At 41.3% G+C, this 14,983-nt stretch overlaps 1 protein-coding gene across 1 annotated transcript in view; it reads right to left on the bottom strand.

The window, feature by feature from the left end:
• Positions 1–14,983, bottom strand: part of SNTG1 (syntrophin, gamma 1) — a 152,967-nt gene that overhangs the window by 104,566 nt on the left and 33,418 nt on the right. Inside the window, exons 4-6 of the mRNA XM_010839011.1 lie at positions 10,613–10,670; positions 9,992–10,035; positions 9,860–9,901 (exon numbers count right to left, since the gene is read on the bottom strand). Of these exons, the coding sequence (XP_010837313.1) occupies positions 9,860–9,901; positions 9,992–10,035; positions 10,613–10,670 (144 nt within the window). The remainder of the gene's footprint in view (positions 1–9,859; positions 9,902–9,991; positions 10,036–10,612; positions 10,671–14,983) is intronic.

Here is a 14,983-nt window from a genome sequence, read left to right as displayed (position 1 = left end):
ACACAAGTAATTATAGGGAGAAAGAATAAAACTCTCCAAGTGAAGCAAGTGTTGTATATTGTCTATCACCAGCATCTGACAATGCCTGATATTGTACAGTGTATGTGATGCAGTGTACCTTGTACTACTGGGGCTCTGCTTTGTGGATCCTGGCATCTCAGACCATAAAATCTTCACAGGGACAAATATAATTTCCAGTACAATTGTTTTATCCTAGAGACGTGAGTGCACACTAGATATAGTTGTTGTTGTTTAGCTGCTAAGTCGTTTCTGACTCTTCCCAACCCCATGGACGGCAGCATACTAGGCTTCCCTGCCCTTCACTACCTCCCAGAATTCGCTCAAACTTATGTCCATGGAGTGGGTGATGCCATCCAACCGTCTCCTCCTCTGCCCAGCCTCTTTTCCTTTTGCCTTCAGTCTTTCCCTGGATACAATATTTGTTAATAAAAATAATGCTAATCATGGTTTTGTGTCTCTCACTCAGTATCTGAGCTACACCACTTTAAAAACAACTGTATTTTCCCTTATTTTCACAACCTGTAATTCTCTCAAAAAGACATTTTTATTGCTAATTACAGGCTGATTTTTGATATGAAAGCAAAAAATTTTGTAATCAATCTTAGATTCCACAAAATAATCTGTATCTGAGCATCAAATTATATTTTTGTTCTTTAAGAACATAAAACATCTTTGAACAGCCTTTCACCATCAAGTCAGTGTGAAAGAAACTTTTAGATGTGGTTCACAGCACAGCATAACTCTTATGTATTATCTGACAGCATGGTTATTATCTGCCTCATTTTTTAAAATTTAAAATCCACAAAAATAAAATGAAATTACATCATCTCTGAACAGAGATCATCTTTTTTATTTTCCAATTTTGATGTATTTACTTTCCTTTCATAGTTGCACTGGATAAAACTTCCAATACTATGTTGATTAGAACTGGTAAAAGTGGGCATCCTTTTCTTATTCTTGATCTTAGTGAAAAAGCTTTTTTTTTGCTGAGTATGATATTAACACTGGGTTTTTCATTTAAAGTGTTTATTATGTTGAGGTAGCTTACTTTTGTTCCCTGCTTTTTATTTTTATCAAGGAAGAGTGTTGAATTTTGTCAAATGCTTTTCTCTGCATCGATTGAGACAATCACTCCTTTTTATCACTGAAGAGTATTCCATTTATGGTTGCAGTACAGTCTGTTTATCCATTCATATGTTGAGGACATGTTGGTTGGCTCTAATTTTTGGTGATTAAAAATAAAAGCTTCACTAAAACCTCCTATACATATTTTTCTATGAACATATGTTTTCGTTTTTCTTGGCTAAATACTTGTGAATATGCATGCTCCGTTGTGTAACATAATATTTCACTTTGCAACAAACTGTCAAACGGTGTTTCACGGTGGCTTGATCATTTTGCATTTCCACCTGCAATGAGTGAAAATTCTGGGGCTCCACACCCACTCCATTATTTTGTACTGCTGATTTTTGGATCGTGTTATTCTATGGGATTTATGGTCTATCTTCCTGTTTTCGACTCAGTTTTGTTTGTGGCACATAATTGTTGGAAGGCACTGGCTCACAAGTTGAAGTGACAGGTAGATAAACATCCCTTGAGGAATGCTGATATGATGCTGGGCAGCCCCAAATGCATTTATGCAACAATCTTCAAAAAGTCATTAGTACATCAAACCCAACCAACAATGTATAAAAGGAGTTGTACATCAAAACAAACTAGGTTTATTCCAGGTAAGCAAGGATGATTCAGCATTGTAAATTCAAACAATGTTATCTCCACATCAAATATTTAAAGAACAAAACAAGTATATTCATATCAACTGATGTAGGACAAGCATTTGAAAAGCCTCAACATATGTCCTTGATTAAAACTCTCTGCAAACTAGAAATATAGGGGGACTCCTTCAACTTGATAAAGAACATCTACAAAACACACACAGCTCATATCACACTTAATGATGGGAAATTCCCTTCCCACTGAGACCAGGAACAAGAAAACGACATATAAGGACACATTTTCTCATATTCATATGAGCATTCAAATCATGCTGCAAGCTTCCAGACTTGTTTCTAATATGATGGAAACAAAACATAAGTTAAGGTTACATAGATTTAAAGAAGGAAATAAAGCAATCTTTATGGCTATCAAATAATTGATGTGTTGGACTTTATTGAAATTAAAAAACTTTTGTTCTGTAAAATATACTTTTAAGAAAATTAAAAAGCAATTTTCTCCCCCACAGACAGGGAGAAAATATCTTTAAACCATTTATTTATGTTGTATCCAATACACACAAAGAGTTACTTCTTATGTATATATACATATATGTATATATATAAAACTTTGTTCAGTTCAACAATAAGAAAACAAACAACTGGATGTAAACATGGGCAAAATATGTGAATGGACATCATCAAAGACAATATAAAGAGGGCAAATAAACATATGAACACATGTCCTCCATCATCTGTCATTAAGGAATCATACAGACCCAGAGGGAGGGTATGGGGAGGGAGGAGGGAGGAGGGTTCAGGATGGGGAACACAGGTATACCTGCGGCGGATCCATTTTGATATTTGGCAAAACTAATACAATATTGTAAAGTTTAAAAAAAAAAAAGGAATCATGCATTAGCAGAATGAGATAGCCCTGCCCACGTGGTTCAGATCCACAAACCTCGAGACACCAGTTGTGGCTGAGGATTCAGAGCACGGGACACTCCTTTACTGCTGATGGAGGGACTGCAGAATAGCACTGCCATTTCAGAAGACAGTTTTGGCAGCTTCTTGTAAAGTAAGTAAAATCTTACCATACAACCAGCAATATACCTGCTAAGTTATTTTCAAAGTATTTAAAACTTAGGTCCACACAAAAACCTGCATGCAAATATTTATAACAGCTGTATTCATAATCACTGTGAACTGGAAGTAAGCACAACATCCTCCAATGAATAAATAGATTTAAAGAAAAACTGTAGTGAAATTGCTTAATATTGCCTTGTCCAGACCCTGAAATATTATTTGGTGCTCAAAAATAAATAAATCATCGAGAGCTAAACTACATGGATCATTCTTCAATGGCATTGCTAAGTGAAAGAAGCCAGTCTGAAAAGGCTACATTCTCTATGATTTCAACTGTATGACATTCTGGTGAAGGCAAAACTCTGCAGACAGTGAGATGGTTATTTCCAGAGGATCGCTGGTGTGGGGGAGAGGGGATGGTTGAGGAGGATATTTTAGGGATATGGAACTCTTCTGCATGGTGTCATGATGGTGGAGATGCAATGCTGTGTGTGCACTTATCAAAACTTGTAGAGTGTGCAGCAAAAGGTGAGTGAGCCTTGGTGTGTGCAGACCTTTAAAGGAGTCACTTGGGAGGTTGAGGGATGTTAGGATGAAGAACAGAAGGCAACAAGATTGTGTTATTAGTGTCTGTAGCCACTTTCCTGTAGGGCATGGGGGAGTGGAACTGACCTAAAACTAATGAAATCTAGAATACGAAAGGCAAAAAGGAAATGTACATCAATCCTCTACTGTCCTCGTGGAGTTTGCTCACTGGTGAGTGGGTTAACCATCCTGATCCTGCTGTACATATGTACTGGGTTAGAACAATTAAATCGATAGACGGCAGATGGTGTGGCCATCTGTTGAGGGGGGTTCAGTTCAGTTCAGTCGCTCAGTCATGTCCGACTCTTTGCAACCCATGAATTGCAGCAAGCCAGGCCTCCCTGTCCATCACCAACTCCCGGAGTTCACTCAGACTCACATCCATCGAGTTGGTGATGCCATCCAGCCATCTCATCCTCTGTCATCCCCTTTTCCTCCTGCCCCCAATCCCTCCCAGCATCAGAGTCTTTTCCAATGAGTCAACTCTTCACGTGAGGTAGCCAAAGGACTGGAGTTTCAGCGTTAGCATCATTCCTTCCAAAGAAATCCCAGGGCTGATCTCCTTTAGAATGGACTGGTTGTATCTCCTTGTAGTCCAAGGGACTCTCAAGAGTCTTTTCCAACACCAGAGTTCAAAAGCATCAATTCTTTAGCACTCAGCTTTCTTCACAGTCCAACTCTCACATCCATACATGACTACTGGAAAAAACCATAGCCTTCACTAGACGAACCTTTGATGGCAAAGTAATGTCTCTGCTTTTCAATATGCTATCTAGGTTGGTCATAACTTTTCTTCCAAGGAGTAAGCATCTTTTAATTTCATGGCTGCAGTCACCATCTGCAGTGATTTTGGAGCTCAAAAAAATAAAGTCTGACACTGTTTCCACTGTTTCCCCATCTATTTCCCATGAAGTGATGGGACCAGATGCCATGATCTTCGTTTTCTGAATGTTGAGCTTTTTGCCAACTTTTTCACTCTCCTCTTTCACTTTCATCAGTGAGGGGGGTTACAGATAAGCAAAGGGAGGGGGCTAGTTCTAGTCGTTCATCTACGTGATGATGGCTTTCCTTGGAGGCAGCCATGTAGCCTCATGTTTAGCCTAATGTGGATATGGACATGGACATGGACATGTGTGAGTAGGTATGTGAGCACTTAGGTACACACACACATTCACACACAAACACACACACACATTCACACACACCTCCTGTCCTGTGAGCCGAGGGGCCTCAGAGGCACAGCTGCTCCAGAGCAATGAGCACCCAGCTCCAAGAACGCAGTTTCTCAGATGTTCTCCAACAAGGGAAAGCAGGGCCTCTGGGAGAAATGGCTGATTCCTGGCTTAGCAGGAAATGTGCAAGATGCGCCTAAAACAACTTTTAGTGTAAAAACTGAGAAAATGCTAAAAAAAAAAAAAAAACCCAAAGCCCAAGGACTATTGCAAAGCAACACTAAAACCACTTGAAAAGAGCTTATAGCCCAGAGTACAAGGTCCGCAACCCTTACTGATCTATCAGAATGATGGAATAAAATTTAAACATTGAGGATAAACAGATAGATCTCCTGTGCAGCAGAATTCCAGGGAACGTAGGCAGACAGCCCACCCTGTGAGAGAGAAGCATGTTACCACTGAGTGCGGGGTCTGCACTGCGACCCCCTTCCTCAGAGCAGAGCATGCGCGAAGCACGCAGGGCCTCAGGCAGAGAGACCTGACACTCAGCCTCTGCCCAGCACTGGCCACTCAGTCAGGAAGGTGCGTACACATGGTGAAGCGGGATGAGGATGGGCTGTGCCTCTGTGGCCTTCCTCCTGCAACACAAACACCCAGTCTAGTTGCAAGAAAAACATGAGAAAACTCCCAGTTGAGACATATTGCACAAAACAGCTGACCCCTACTCCTCAAACCTCGAGTGTTATCGAAAAAAGGAGTCCTGGAAACCATGACGGCCCAGAGGAGCCATGGGACACTTGACAACTCCCTGTGATGTGTGATCTGGCTGGGATCCTGGGACAGGAAAAGAAACATTGGGCAAAAACCAAGGAAATGAAATAAAGTACAGACCCCTGTTAATAGCCAGATAGGGACTGGCTGAGAGTCTGTAGCCAGGAGGAAAATTAATTAACTTATCTCCTGTGCTGTCTCTATTCATAACCTAATTAGGGGACAGACTTGTGAGAAGGAACTCCTAAAGGTGTTAATGAAAACCTAAGGATGTAAATAAGGCAAGTTCTGGATATTTTTTTGCTTTTCCAAAATCACAGTGTTCTGAATATTTTATTGCTTTTCAAAATTCACAGATTCAATAAACAATATTTCCCACATTGTTGCCTTTGCACTTAACATTTCCCAAACCAGTGGGAAATATTAAAAGTTAAATTACTTCATGTGTGGCTTTAGTTGGTAGTAGTTGATCCAAAGAAAAAAAGGCCAGTATGGTCAGAGTCCTCGAGGAAAATATTAATCGGTTGGACCTTAAAACCTATTTTCAAACTGAGAACATGGGAATTGTCAGCAGTTAGGTAAAACACGGTGTGTAACTCAGTGACAAGTTAACCTTTTTGCCAAGGTCTAAATTGATCTGTAGTCCCAAGTCACATCCTGAATGTGTTTCTTGGTAACTCACAAAACCTCTAGTATATAAACTAATGCCTCATTTTCAGATGATGTGATACAAACCCTTGCAATGTCATTTTCTGATTGAGCTAAAAAGGTAAATGTTATTTTTATTCCAATGAAAATTTTGAATTAAGCACATATTATAACAATCAAAATTATATTAAGCAATATTTTATGTTTCTCTTATCAAAATTTGATATCATTGCTTGAATGAATCCTTTAATTTACATAATTTGAGCTCCTCCTTCTGCTGTTGTAAAAATTACACACTCTGGTAGAGTTTGGTTCAAATTCACAAATTCAGAATTAGAGTGACAGTTTTTTTCACTTCTAATTATCTAATGCTCTTTATGAGTTAGATCATAACAACAAAGAGTGGATGAAACTCTTTTTCAGGACACATATGTCTCAAAGTTGGTGCCTGTGCTAATCCTTTTTGATATGGAAACTGGGAGCATTTCTTTCTTGGTTTCTTGTATCAAGAGGGCTCCCAGGGTGGGGTGGGTACAGCCTAGAGTTGAGATCACTCACTCCAACTGGCAACATGAGAAACAGATGCAGAAGCCATGATGATCTATTTCTAGGCATTTGGGTAAAGAATTCCATTAACACAATCCCCTGAGCACCCAGGGGTAAAGAGGAGGGATTCCCCATATACACAGTCCAGCCTACAGCTCATCGTAGAAGCCATGGCTTCCTGTAGAAGGCATCTAAGAACAATGCTGCTTCTAACAGCAGTGACCTCTGCAGGTGAACAAGAGAGAGTCAGGTGCGCAAACAACCTGCGGTCATACCTTCTCAGTTTCTTTCTAAATCAGGGACTCTGAGGCACCGACTACCCATATCTCTAAAACTATCCATACCTCTCAGGTTGTGGTGCCTTTCTCTGCCCATGTAAGTCTGGTCTTAAACATTTAATTAAAATCAGCCCCACTGAGGTGCTTACTTAGATAATTGACAGTGAAGACAAAAACTTGCTAATCACTGTTGCAAAGTGAAAGACTGGAACCAGCTAAGAAAATCAGCATCTACATTTCAAAGCTGATAAGTTTAAACTTCTCAGAAGAATAAAAGCTTACTATAAAGGGCCACATACAATTTGCAATACAATCTCAAGTCCCTTTTCTTTGAAACAGAATGAACACCATTCAAGCATGTTCCAATCTTTTAGACTGCAGCCATGAAATTAAAAGACACTTGCTCCTTGGAAGAAAAGCTGTGACAAACCTAGTAGCATAGTAAAAAGCAGAGACATCAATTTTCTGACAAAGGATTGCATTGTCAAGTCTATGGTTTTTCCAGTAGTCATGCACAGGTGTGAGAGCTGGACCATAAAGAAGGCTGAGCGCCGAAGAATTGATGCTTTCGAATCATGGTGCTGGAGAAGACTCTTGAGAGTCCCTTGGACAGCAAGGAGGTCAAACCAGTCAATCCAAAAGGAAATAAACCCTGAATATTCATTGGAAGGACTGATGCTGAAGCTGAATCTCTAATACTTTGGCCAGCTGATGAGAAAACTGACTCATTGGAAAAGACCCTGATGCTGGGAAAGATTGAGGGCAGAAGGAGAAAATGGCAACAGAGAATGAGATGATTGGATGGCATCACTGACTCAATAGACACGAGTGTGAGCAAACTCCAGGAGATGGTGAAGGACAGGTAAGCCTGGCATGCTACAGTCCATGGAGTCACAGAGTCAGACACAAATACTGAGCAACTGAACAACAACCACAAATCTTTCAGGCCATGCTGATCTATTCAATCAAAGCTCCACACAGTTCTTGTAAGCTCACTGTGGCCTCTGAAGAACACATCACAAACTGGACTCCATTGATAGCATGCGTTTTTGGAAGAGAATGCACCTGTTCTTGCTCCCTGGACAATGAGTTTAACATCTCTCTGTACTTCTGAAAAAAAGACTAAAGTTAAAATATCTCTGCTTACAGGGCTTTGTTTGGAATTTACATACATTTAGAACACAGTGGTTTGTGCTATGCCGATTATCATTTTCGGAGAAGGCAATGGCAACCCACTCCAGTACTCTTGCCTGGCAAATCCCATGGACGGAGGAGCCTGGTGGGCTGCAGTCCATGGGGTCACTAGGAGTCGGACACGACTGAGTGACTTCACTTTAACTTTTCACTTTCATGCACTGGAGAAGGAAATGGCAGCCCACTCCAGTGTTCTTGCCTGGAGAATCCCAGGGACGGGGGAGCCTGGTGGGCTGCCATCTATGGGGTCGCACAGAGTCGGACACGACTGAAGTGACTTAGATCATTTGTCTAAAAGTTTGTTCTCAAATGTTGCTTTTCCCTGTACCTATGTGATGTGGCATAAGATCTGAAGTATATACATTTTCTGCGAGGCTCACCAGGGATGCCAAAGGGGACCAAGTAGGATTTTTGAAATAGCAGAGGAGTGATGTAAAGGGACACTCCTTGCCCGTCCCACGAAGAACCCTCCAGAACTCTGCTCGTGGAGCTGGAGCTTTTCAGACACTTGAAGCTGCCTCTTTGAGGTCTGAAATATGTAAATATGTCAGAAGAGTCTTCTCCAAGTAGCTGTTAGCAGAGGCGCCACATCCTCACAAACCAAATGAACTGAAGCTGTGAGAAGCCGAAAGCTCAGGGTATTTTCATTTTGTTTGACCCCTGAGTACAAACCTTTAAACATAATTTCTCCTCTCTCCTTTCCCATGTGAGCTGATATGGAAATTCAGTGAAGGTTCTATGAGTGTTATTGAATCAACCGTGAAAAACATTTCCCAAGTGCCCGACACTGGCTGTTCTTTCCGGCATCATATTTTTATGTCCTCCCTGAGCCCCACGGAAGCTCCTCCACCTCCCAGCTTCTCCCAAAGTGTCGATTAGAGGTTGCTGACAAGACACCACTGGGCTGGCTGCTGAAAGACAAATTCCTGGGTCACCTAAACTGAGTGAATTAGGACATCTGGGGCCCGGAATTCAGGTCTGCACATTTACCAACATTCAAGAAAATTCACAATAAACACGGCTGACCTTTTTGTGTAGCTGCTGAGTGCTAAACCAGAGCCTTGAGATCAACTGTCTCTAAATGTTGTCTGTCTCTGTCACACACACACGCACGCGCGCCTGTGCACATGCACACATGTGTCTCTTAAGTCTCCTGCCAGTTTGAACCCTGGGTGGGGAAGATGCCCTGGAGAAGAAAATGGCAATAGACTCAAGTATTCTTGTGTGGAGAATCCCAAGGACAAAGAAACCTGACGGGCTACAGTCCATAACGTCACAAAGACTCAGAAAGGACTGAGCAACTGAGAATGTATAAGCTTTCAAAGATTTGCAAAGATTTAGAGGTATATTTCACCTAGAGATATGCTTAGTGGACATGCTCTGGTAGTGGTTTAGTCACTAAGTCATGTCCGACTGTTGCGACACTGTGGACTGTAGCCCATCAGGCTCCTCTGTCCATGGGATTCTCTACGCAAGAATACTGGAGTGGGTTGCGATTTCCTTCTCCAGGGGATCTTCCTGATTCAGGAATTGAACCCAGGTCTCCTGCATTGCAGGCAGATTCTTTACTGACTGAGCTACAAGGGAAAGCTGTGGGGATTAATTGGGAAACATAGCAAATAGCCCTCCTTTAGTATTTCTTGAATTACATTTTGTTCCAGGTGATATTCACTGATCTGTTTCTAATATGAAAAATAAAACAAGTAAGAGATTATTTGAAAATCTGATATCACACAAGACTAGTTTCATATGTTCCTAATGAAAAAAGGAAGTTTTTATCAATGCCATAAATCATTTGCACATGGGGAAAATAACAATATTAGAAAAAGTAAAGAAGACTCACCACTTCTTCATGTCTGCATTTTCTTACATTAATCCCATTTATCTGCAAAGGAAAGAGAGAGAGAATTTGAAGAGCATACTGTGAACTGACTGTATCTTGGTGACACATGGAAAATAATGGTAAAATGTATACCTGGAGAATTGCGTCCCCAATAAAGAGCAGTCCTGACAGTTCAGCTGTGAATGGAGAAGGAGAATTGACTATGCCTCGTCTACTTTCTTCACACAGAAGTAAGAGTTCTTAATTCAATAAAGCCAAAACTGATTGAGGGCAAAGGCAAAGATGGAGGAGGATTAAAGGAAAAAGTAATTAAAGCAAAAAGTAAGATGGTCTATAAGGGTAGCATCTTAAAAGATCCACAAGCAATGGAAATGCAAAAAATAATCATACGATTCAGCTCAAGTTCTGAAACCCATGCTGAGATACTTCCATTTAACCCCATCATTTCAGATCTTACAGTCTGGAGGGAGGACTAATGTTCTCATGTTCCCTTAAGTTTAAGGTGCCTATGAAAATGTCTAGATCTGGACAGTCAATCCACTGACAACAGAATCAGCTCCATGCTTCTTTTAAAGACCAGCCTGCCCCACCGCAGGGGGCTGGGTGTGGATAAGGGTCTGAACCAGCCACGTATGGCCTGGTCCTGGGAACTGGACTGAGAGATTTCGTACAATCTCCTGGTTCTGAGCTACAGTCTTGCTCCTCAGTGACTCACTCAGGAAGCAGCCACAGGACACCCTCTGAACACTTTACCTCTCTGCTCCTTCGAGATTTTTGAAACCACAACTGGAATGTTATGTTCCGCTCCCCCCTGGAAAGAAAAAAATCACACGTTTCACTTTTTCATCTCAAAAGAATAAAAGCTCAGCTTTTAGTTCAGAAACTATACAGGCCAAGGAAAGCAGGTGAACAGACACTAAGTAGAATTTAAATAAACTCGTGGAATCTATCAAGGAGACTGTGCTCCCAAGAAGCCTATCTGTTTAGAATTTCACTGTGACATCCAAGAATTAATAATAGTTGACTTTGAAAATGTTAATTTTTTAAGATTAATATGGTGATGCCTGAAGAAGACATTTCCTCCAATGACCAGCCATGCTATCCATCGTAGAAACTCTTATTTCGGGTTCCAAAGAGCAGATAATTATGCATTTCCATTATCTAGCTAAGTTGCTTTATGCTGGGAACCAAGCAATGGCCCCTTGGAATGCTAAGTAGCTAGACAGACCTCTACCTGCACAAACTGGACAAAAAGCAGAGTGTGCATATGCTTAACGGAGGGGGTAGGTCATCAGCATTATATGGAAGCATATACCAAAGAACACAGTAAGCCATCAAGAATTATGCAGTAGTGCTTTGGCTAATGGACCAAATGAGAGGAAAAAATACCGAAAAATAAGTAACTGAACTTATGTGGAAGAAAATAAATTCCTGAAGTAACTGTATAAATTACTGTTTTATGTAACAGAGTTGAGAAGGTTGAAAGCAATAGTTAAAAAAGTCAAGTAAGTTCATTAAACAGTAAGATTTCACATAGAAGGTAAGGATGGCACTTTTAATGTGGGTAGTTCAAAAGAAGATCTAAATTCCACTGGGGCTTCTGCAGCTTCAGAATAAGTAAATCCCTAAGCCTTTCTCCCTTCAAGGGCAAAAATTATTTTAGAATAGACAATTTTTTCCCATGAATGTCCATTTTTAGCACTGAGTTTCAATAAACTTAAAAATAAGATAGACAATGTACACATGCTCAGTTGTGTCAGATTCTTGCAGCCTCATGGACTGTAGCACCAGGCTTCTCTGTCCATGGGATGGATTTCCCCGGCAAGAACACCAGTGTGGGTTGCCGTTTCCTCTTCAGGGGACCCTCCTGACCCAGGTATCAAACCTGCGTCTCCTGCATTGGCAGGCAGATCCTTTACCACTGAGCCACCTGCAAAGCCCAAGAGAGGCGATAGTCGAGAAAATTTTTCTCTGTGGCTCTGAAATTTTTCTTGACAAGTAGTCCTTTCTACTTCTGGGGTATTAGGAAGCGATGTGATAAAAATATTGAAAGCTGCCTTACCCAGGGTGAAATTCAAACCCACCCATCAGTGCCCTTTTTCACCACATCTCACCGAGCAGACACTCACCCCCCACCCACACGAGTTCTGGGCAGAGTCTCTGGTGTGAGCTTCCTCGGCTCTGGGTCCTGCTTTTGCCTCCTGGTCTGTGTCATGGCGCCCTGATCCTGTCCAGGGCAATCTTCACATGATCAGAGCCCAGGACTGTGACAGAGGGCACAGTGCATACATGTGCTTCCAGAGCACAGGAAACCCCACAGGATCAGGACCCAAGGACCTTCAAGCGTAGGTTTAGGGCTCTGGGTTCCCCATGCCTGCGTTCTGTTCTATCTTCTCCCGTTATATTCATCAGCTTCTACTCTTCTACTGTCTTCTTCATTTCCTGCATTCATCATGTATTTTCTTTCTCCTTCCCTTGTCCCCAACCACAGAGTAAGTTCTGCAACAGCAATGGACTTCTTTATGTATTTGTCTTGGCTCTTTGGTTTGGCTATTTGTTTCCTGCTGTGTGCACATGCTAAGCTGCTTCAGTCGTGTCCCACTCTTTGCAACCTCATGGATTGTAGCCCACCAGGCTGCTCTGTCCATGAGATTCTTCAGGCAAGAACACTGGAGTAGGTTACTTTGCCCTTCTCCAGGGGACCTTCCTAACCTAGGGATCAAATTTGTTTCCTACATTGAGGTAATATCTGTGCCTGGAATAATGATGCTTTCTTAAGCTTTGAAATGTTTGTTGAATGAATAAGTGAAACAATGAACTCTAGAGCTTTCTCAGACCTAAAATTTTTCACTCTTGAAAATACTTTGCAGAAAGATTTTGAGTAGAAAATAAGAAGGTGAACAATGGAATCAAAGGTGTATGGTTACAGATAGTTCCTAGAGATACTTCAAAAATGGGAAAAATTTTCAGAATACATCTCCATTTCTTAGAAGAAAATGCTGATTAAAACAAAGCATAGAGTGATGAAGTTTTATGTGACATAAAGAGAGAAAACAGACCCATCCAGATATGGTTCTGGTGTTGGGGGCAGAGGAGAACCCCATGTATGTCACTCTAGGCCGGCAGCTGGTGTCATAGCACTTTCCTTCAGCTGTTCGTCTTCTCTCCTTGCAGTACTGAATTCAAAGGTTTTCTTGATGCTCAGGTGTTTAGCGCAGGCTACCATGGTAGGAGAGTGGGAAGTCTCTCCCAGGTTTGGTCTAGGGTACCAGTTTTCTGAGGGTCAACTCAGCTATCCATCCTTCTCTCAATACCTGAGACTTACAACTATCTTTTAATAATAAGGTGTAACTAACCCCTGTTTGGTCAACATTTTTCTTTTATATGTAAAATTGCTTCTGAAATTTCAATGATTTGAATCCAAAAGTGTTTTATTTTTACTATGTTTTTAATCAGACATTTGAGGCTCTGAGAGAATTTTAAAGCTAATTTAAGGAGATCACTTTATTAATTGATTAGAGAGAGATTTTTAAGACAAAACTCAGAAGATAAAATTGGAACTGAAGATCACTGTGCCTTCATTTATTTAATGAAATGTGAAAGCAGTCCAGCTTTATCAAAGTAAATTAGATTTAGCTCTGGACCTAACTAGGGAGATTCAAAACCTTCCAGACAGAAAGCAGATAACATGATTCACCCTGTTTACAATTGGTGACAGGCTTCACGTTGCACGTGGGATAAAAGCCAAGGTCCAGTGACCTCAGCCTCCCCTCTGCTTTATCCTGGACCTTTGTCCTCCTCCACAAGCACGACCCCTTGGCCCCCAGTGCTTTTCCCCTTGACCCTTGGCCAGGTGTAAGGTTAAGACTCTGCTCACACACAGCCAGAGTCCTTCCATCAGCCTCTGTGCACATGCCCTGGGCCATGCCTGGGACCACATTTCTCTGCATGACACTTTGATCAGTGTCTCCTTTCCCTCTAGAATATGAAGGACCTGAGGTCAGGGCAGATTCCCTTCATCATCTTCTCCCCGACCTACCCTAAGGCCGGTCAGGCTGCAAGGCTTTTGGCCATGGTTTATAGAAAGTAAATGAATTACTCGAGCTCGGTTGATCCAGGGTAAAATGAGATTAGAAAAAGTGAGGTGACAATCTAAATTGCATCCCAGAAAATATTAAAAAGTACGCCACTCAGTTTTGAGAGAGCCTTTTCACAAAGGATAATCAATGCTATAGCTAGTTCTATAGGTACCAGGATATAAGGCCTCAGTTAAAGCATTTTGAGCTTGAGACTATATAATGATTTTCTAGTATAACCATGAAATTCCACTAAACCAAACTCAGTTATGTTTTTAATAACACTGGGAATCTTGCCAAATAAATCCTTTCAACTCAATCTTTTCATTACAATCAATCAGTCATATTCTGGGCTCCAGAAAGAAAAAGATAATAGACTTCAACATCACAGATCCATTCAGAGAAAGGAGAATACTTGTAAACAGAAAATCACAGACAGTCAACAGGTCCAGGAGAAGCACCTAAAGGAACATCATTTTGAGAACATGGACAACGTTCTTATCCATCTGAATGCAGTGCTGATCTGCCAAAACCACTCAGCTTAGCTATGGCAAAGTTAATGGTCTTTCCCACATGATTTATGATTGCCTTCCTATGGAAATTCAGAATAGGGAATCTGTAGGGGCAGAGAGCAGACTGCTGGCTGCTCAGAGCTGAGACAGAGTTGGGGGCGGTGGCTGAAAGCTACGGGTTTCTTCTTCAGTTGATGAAACTGTTCTAAAACTGACTTAGTGAGGAGTGCACACATCTGTGAACATAATAAAAACCACTGACTTGTACATTTTAAGTTGGTAGATTGTATGGTATGTGAACTACAACTCAATAAATTATTTAATTTAGAAAATCATCCTTTGAATGATAATTCATTGGTGGTTTTACCTGGCCCTTGGAACTAGTGCACATTCTCTGTGCTATGCTATGCTAAGTCACTTCAGTCATGTCCGACTCTGTGTGACCCCATAGACGGCAGCCTACCAGGCTCCCCCGTCCCTGGGATTCTCCAGGCAAGAACACTGGAGTGGGTTGCCACTTCCTTCTCCAATGCAGG

This window comes from Bison bison, unplaced genomic scaffold, assembly GCF_000754665.1.
Source record: "Bison bison bison isolate TAMUID 2011002044 unplaced genomic scaffold, Bison_UMD1.0 scf7180017864108, whole genome shotgun sequence".
Lineage (NCBI taxonomy): Eukaryota > Metazoa > Chordata > Mammalia > Artiodactyla > Bovidae > Bison > Bison bison.
The sequence above is the reverse complement of the archived record's forward strand: the minus strand, read 5'-3'. Positions and strand labels throughout refer to the sequence as shown.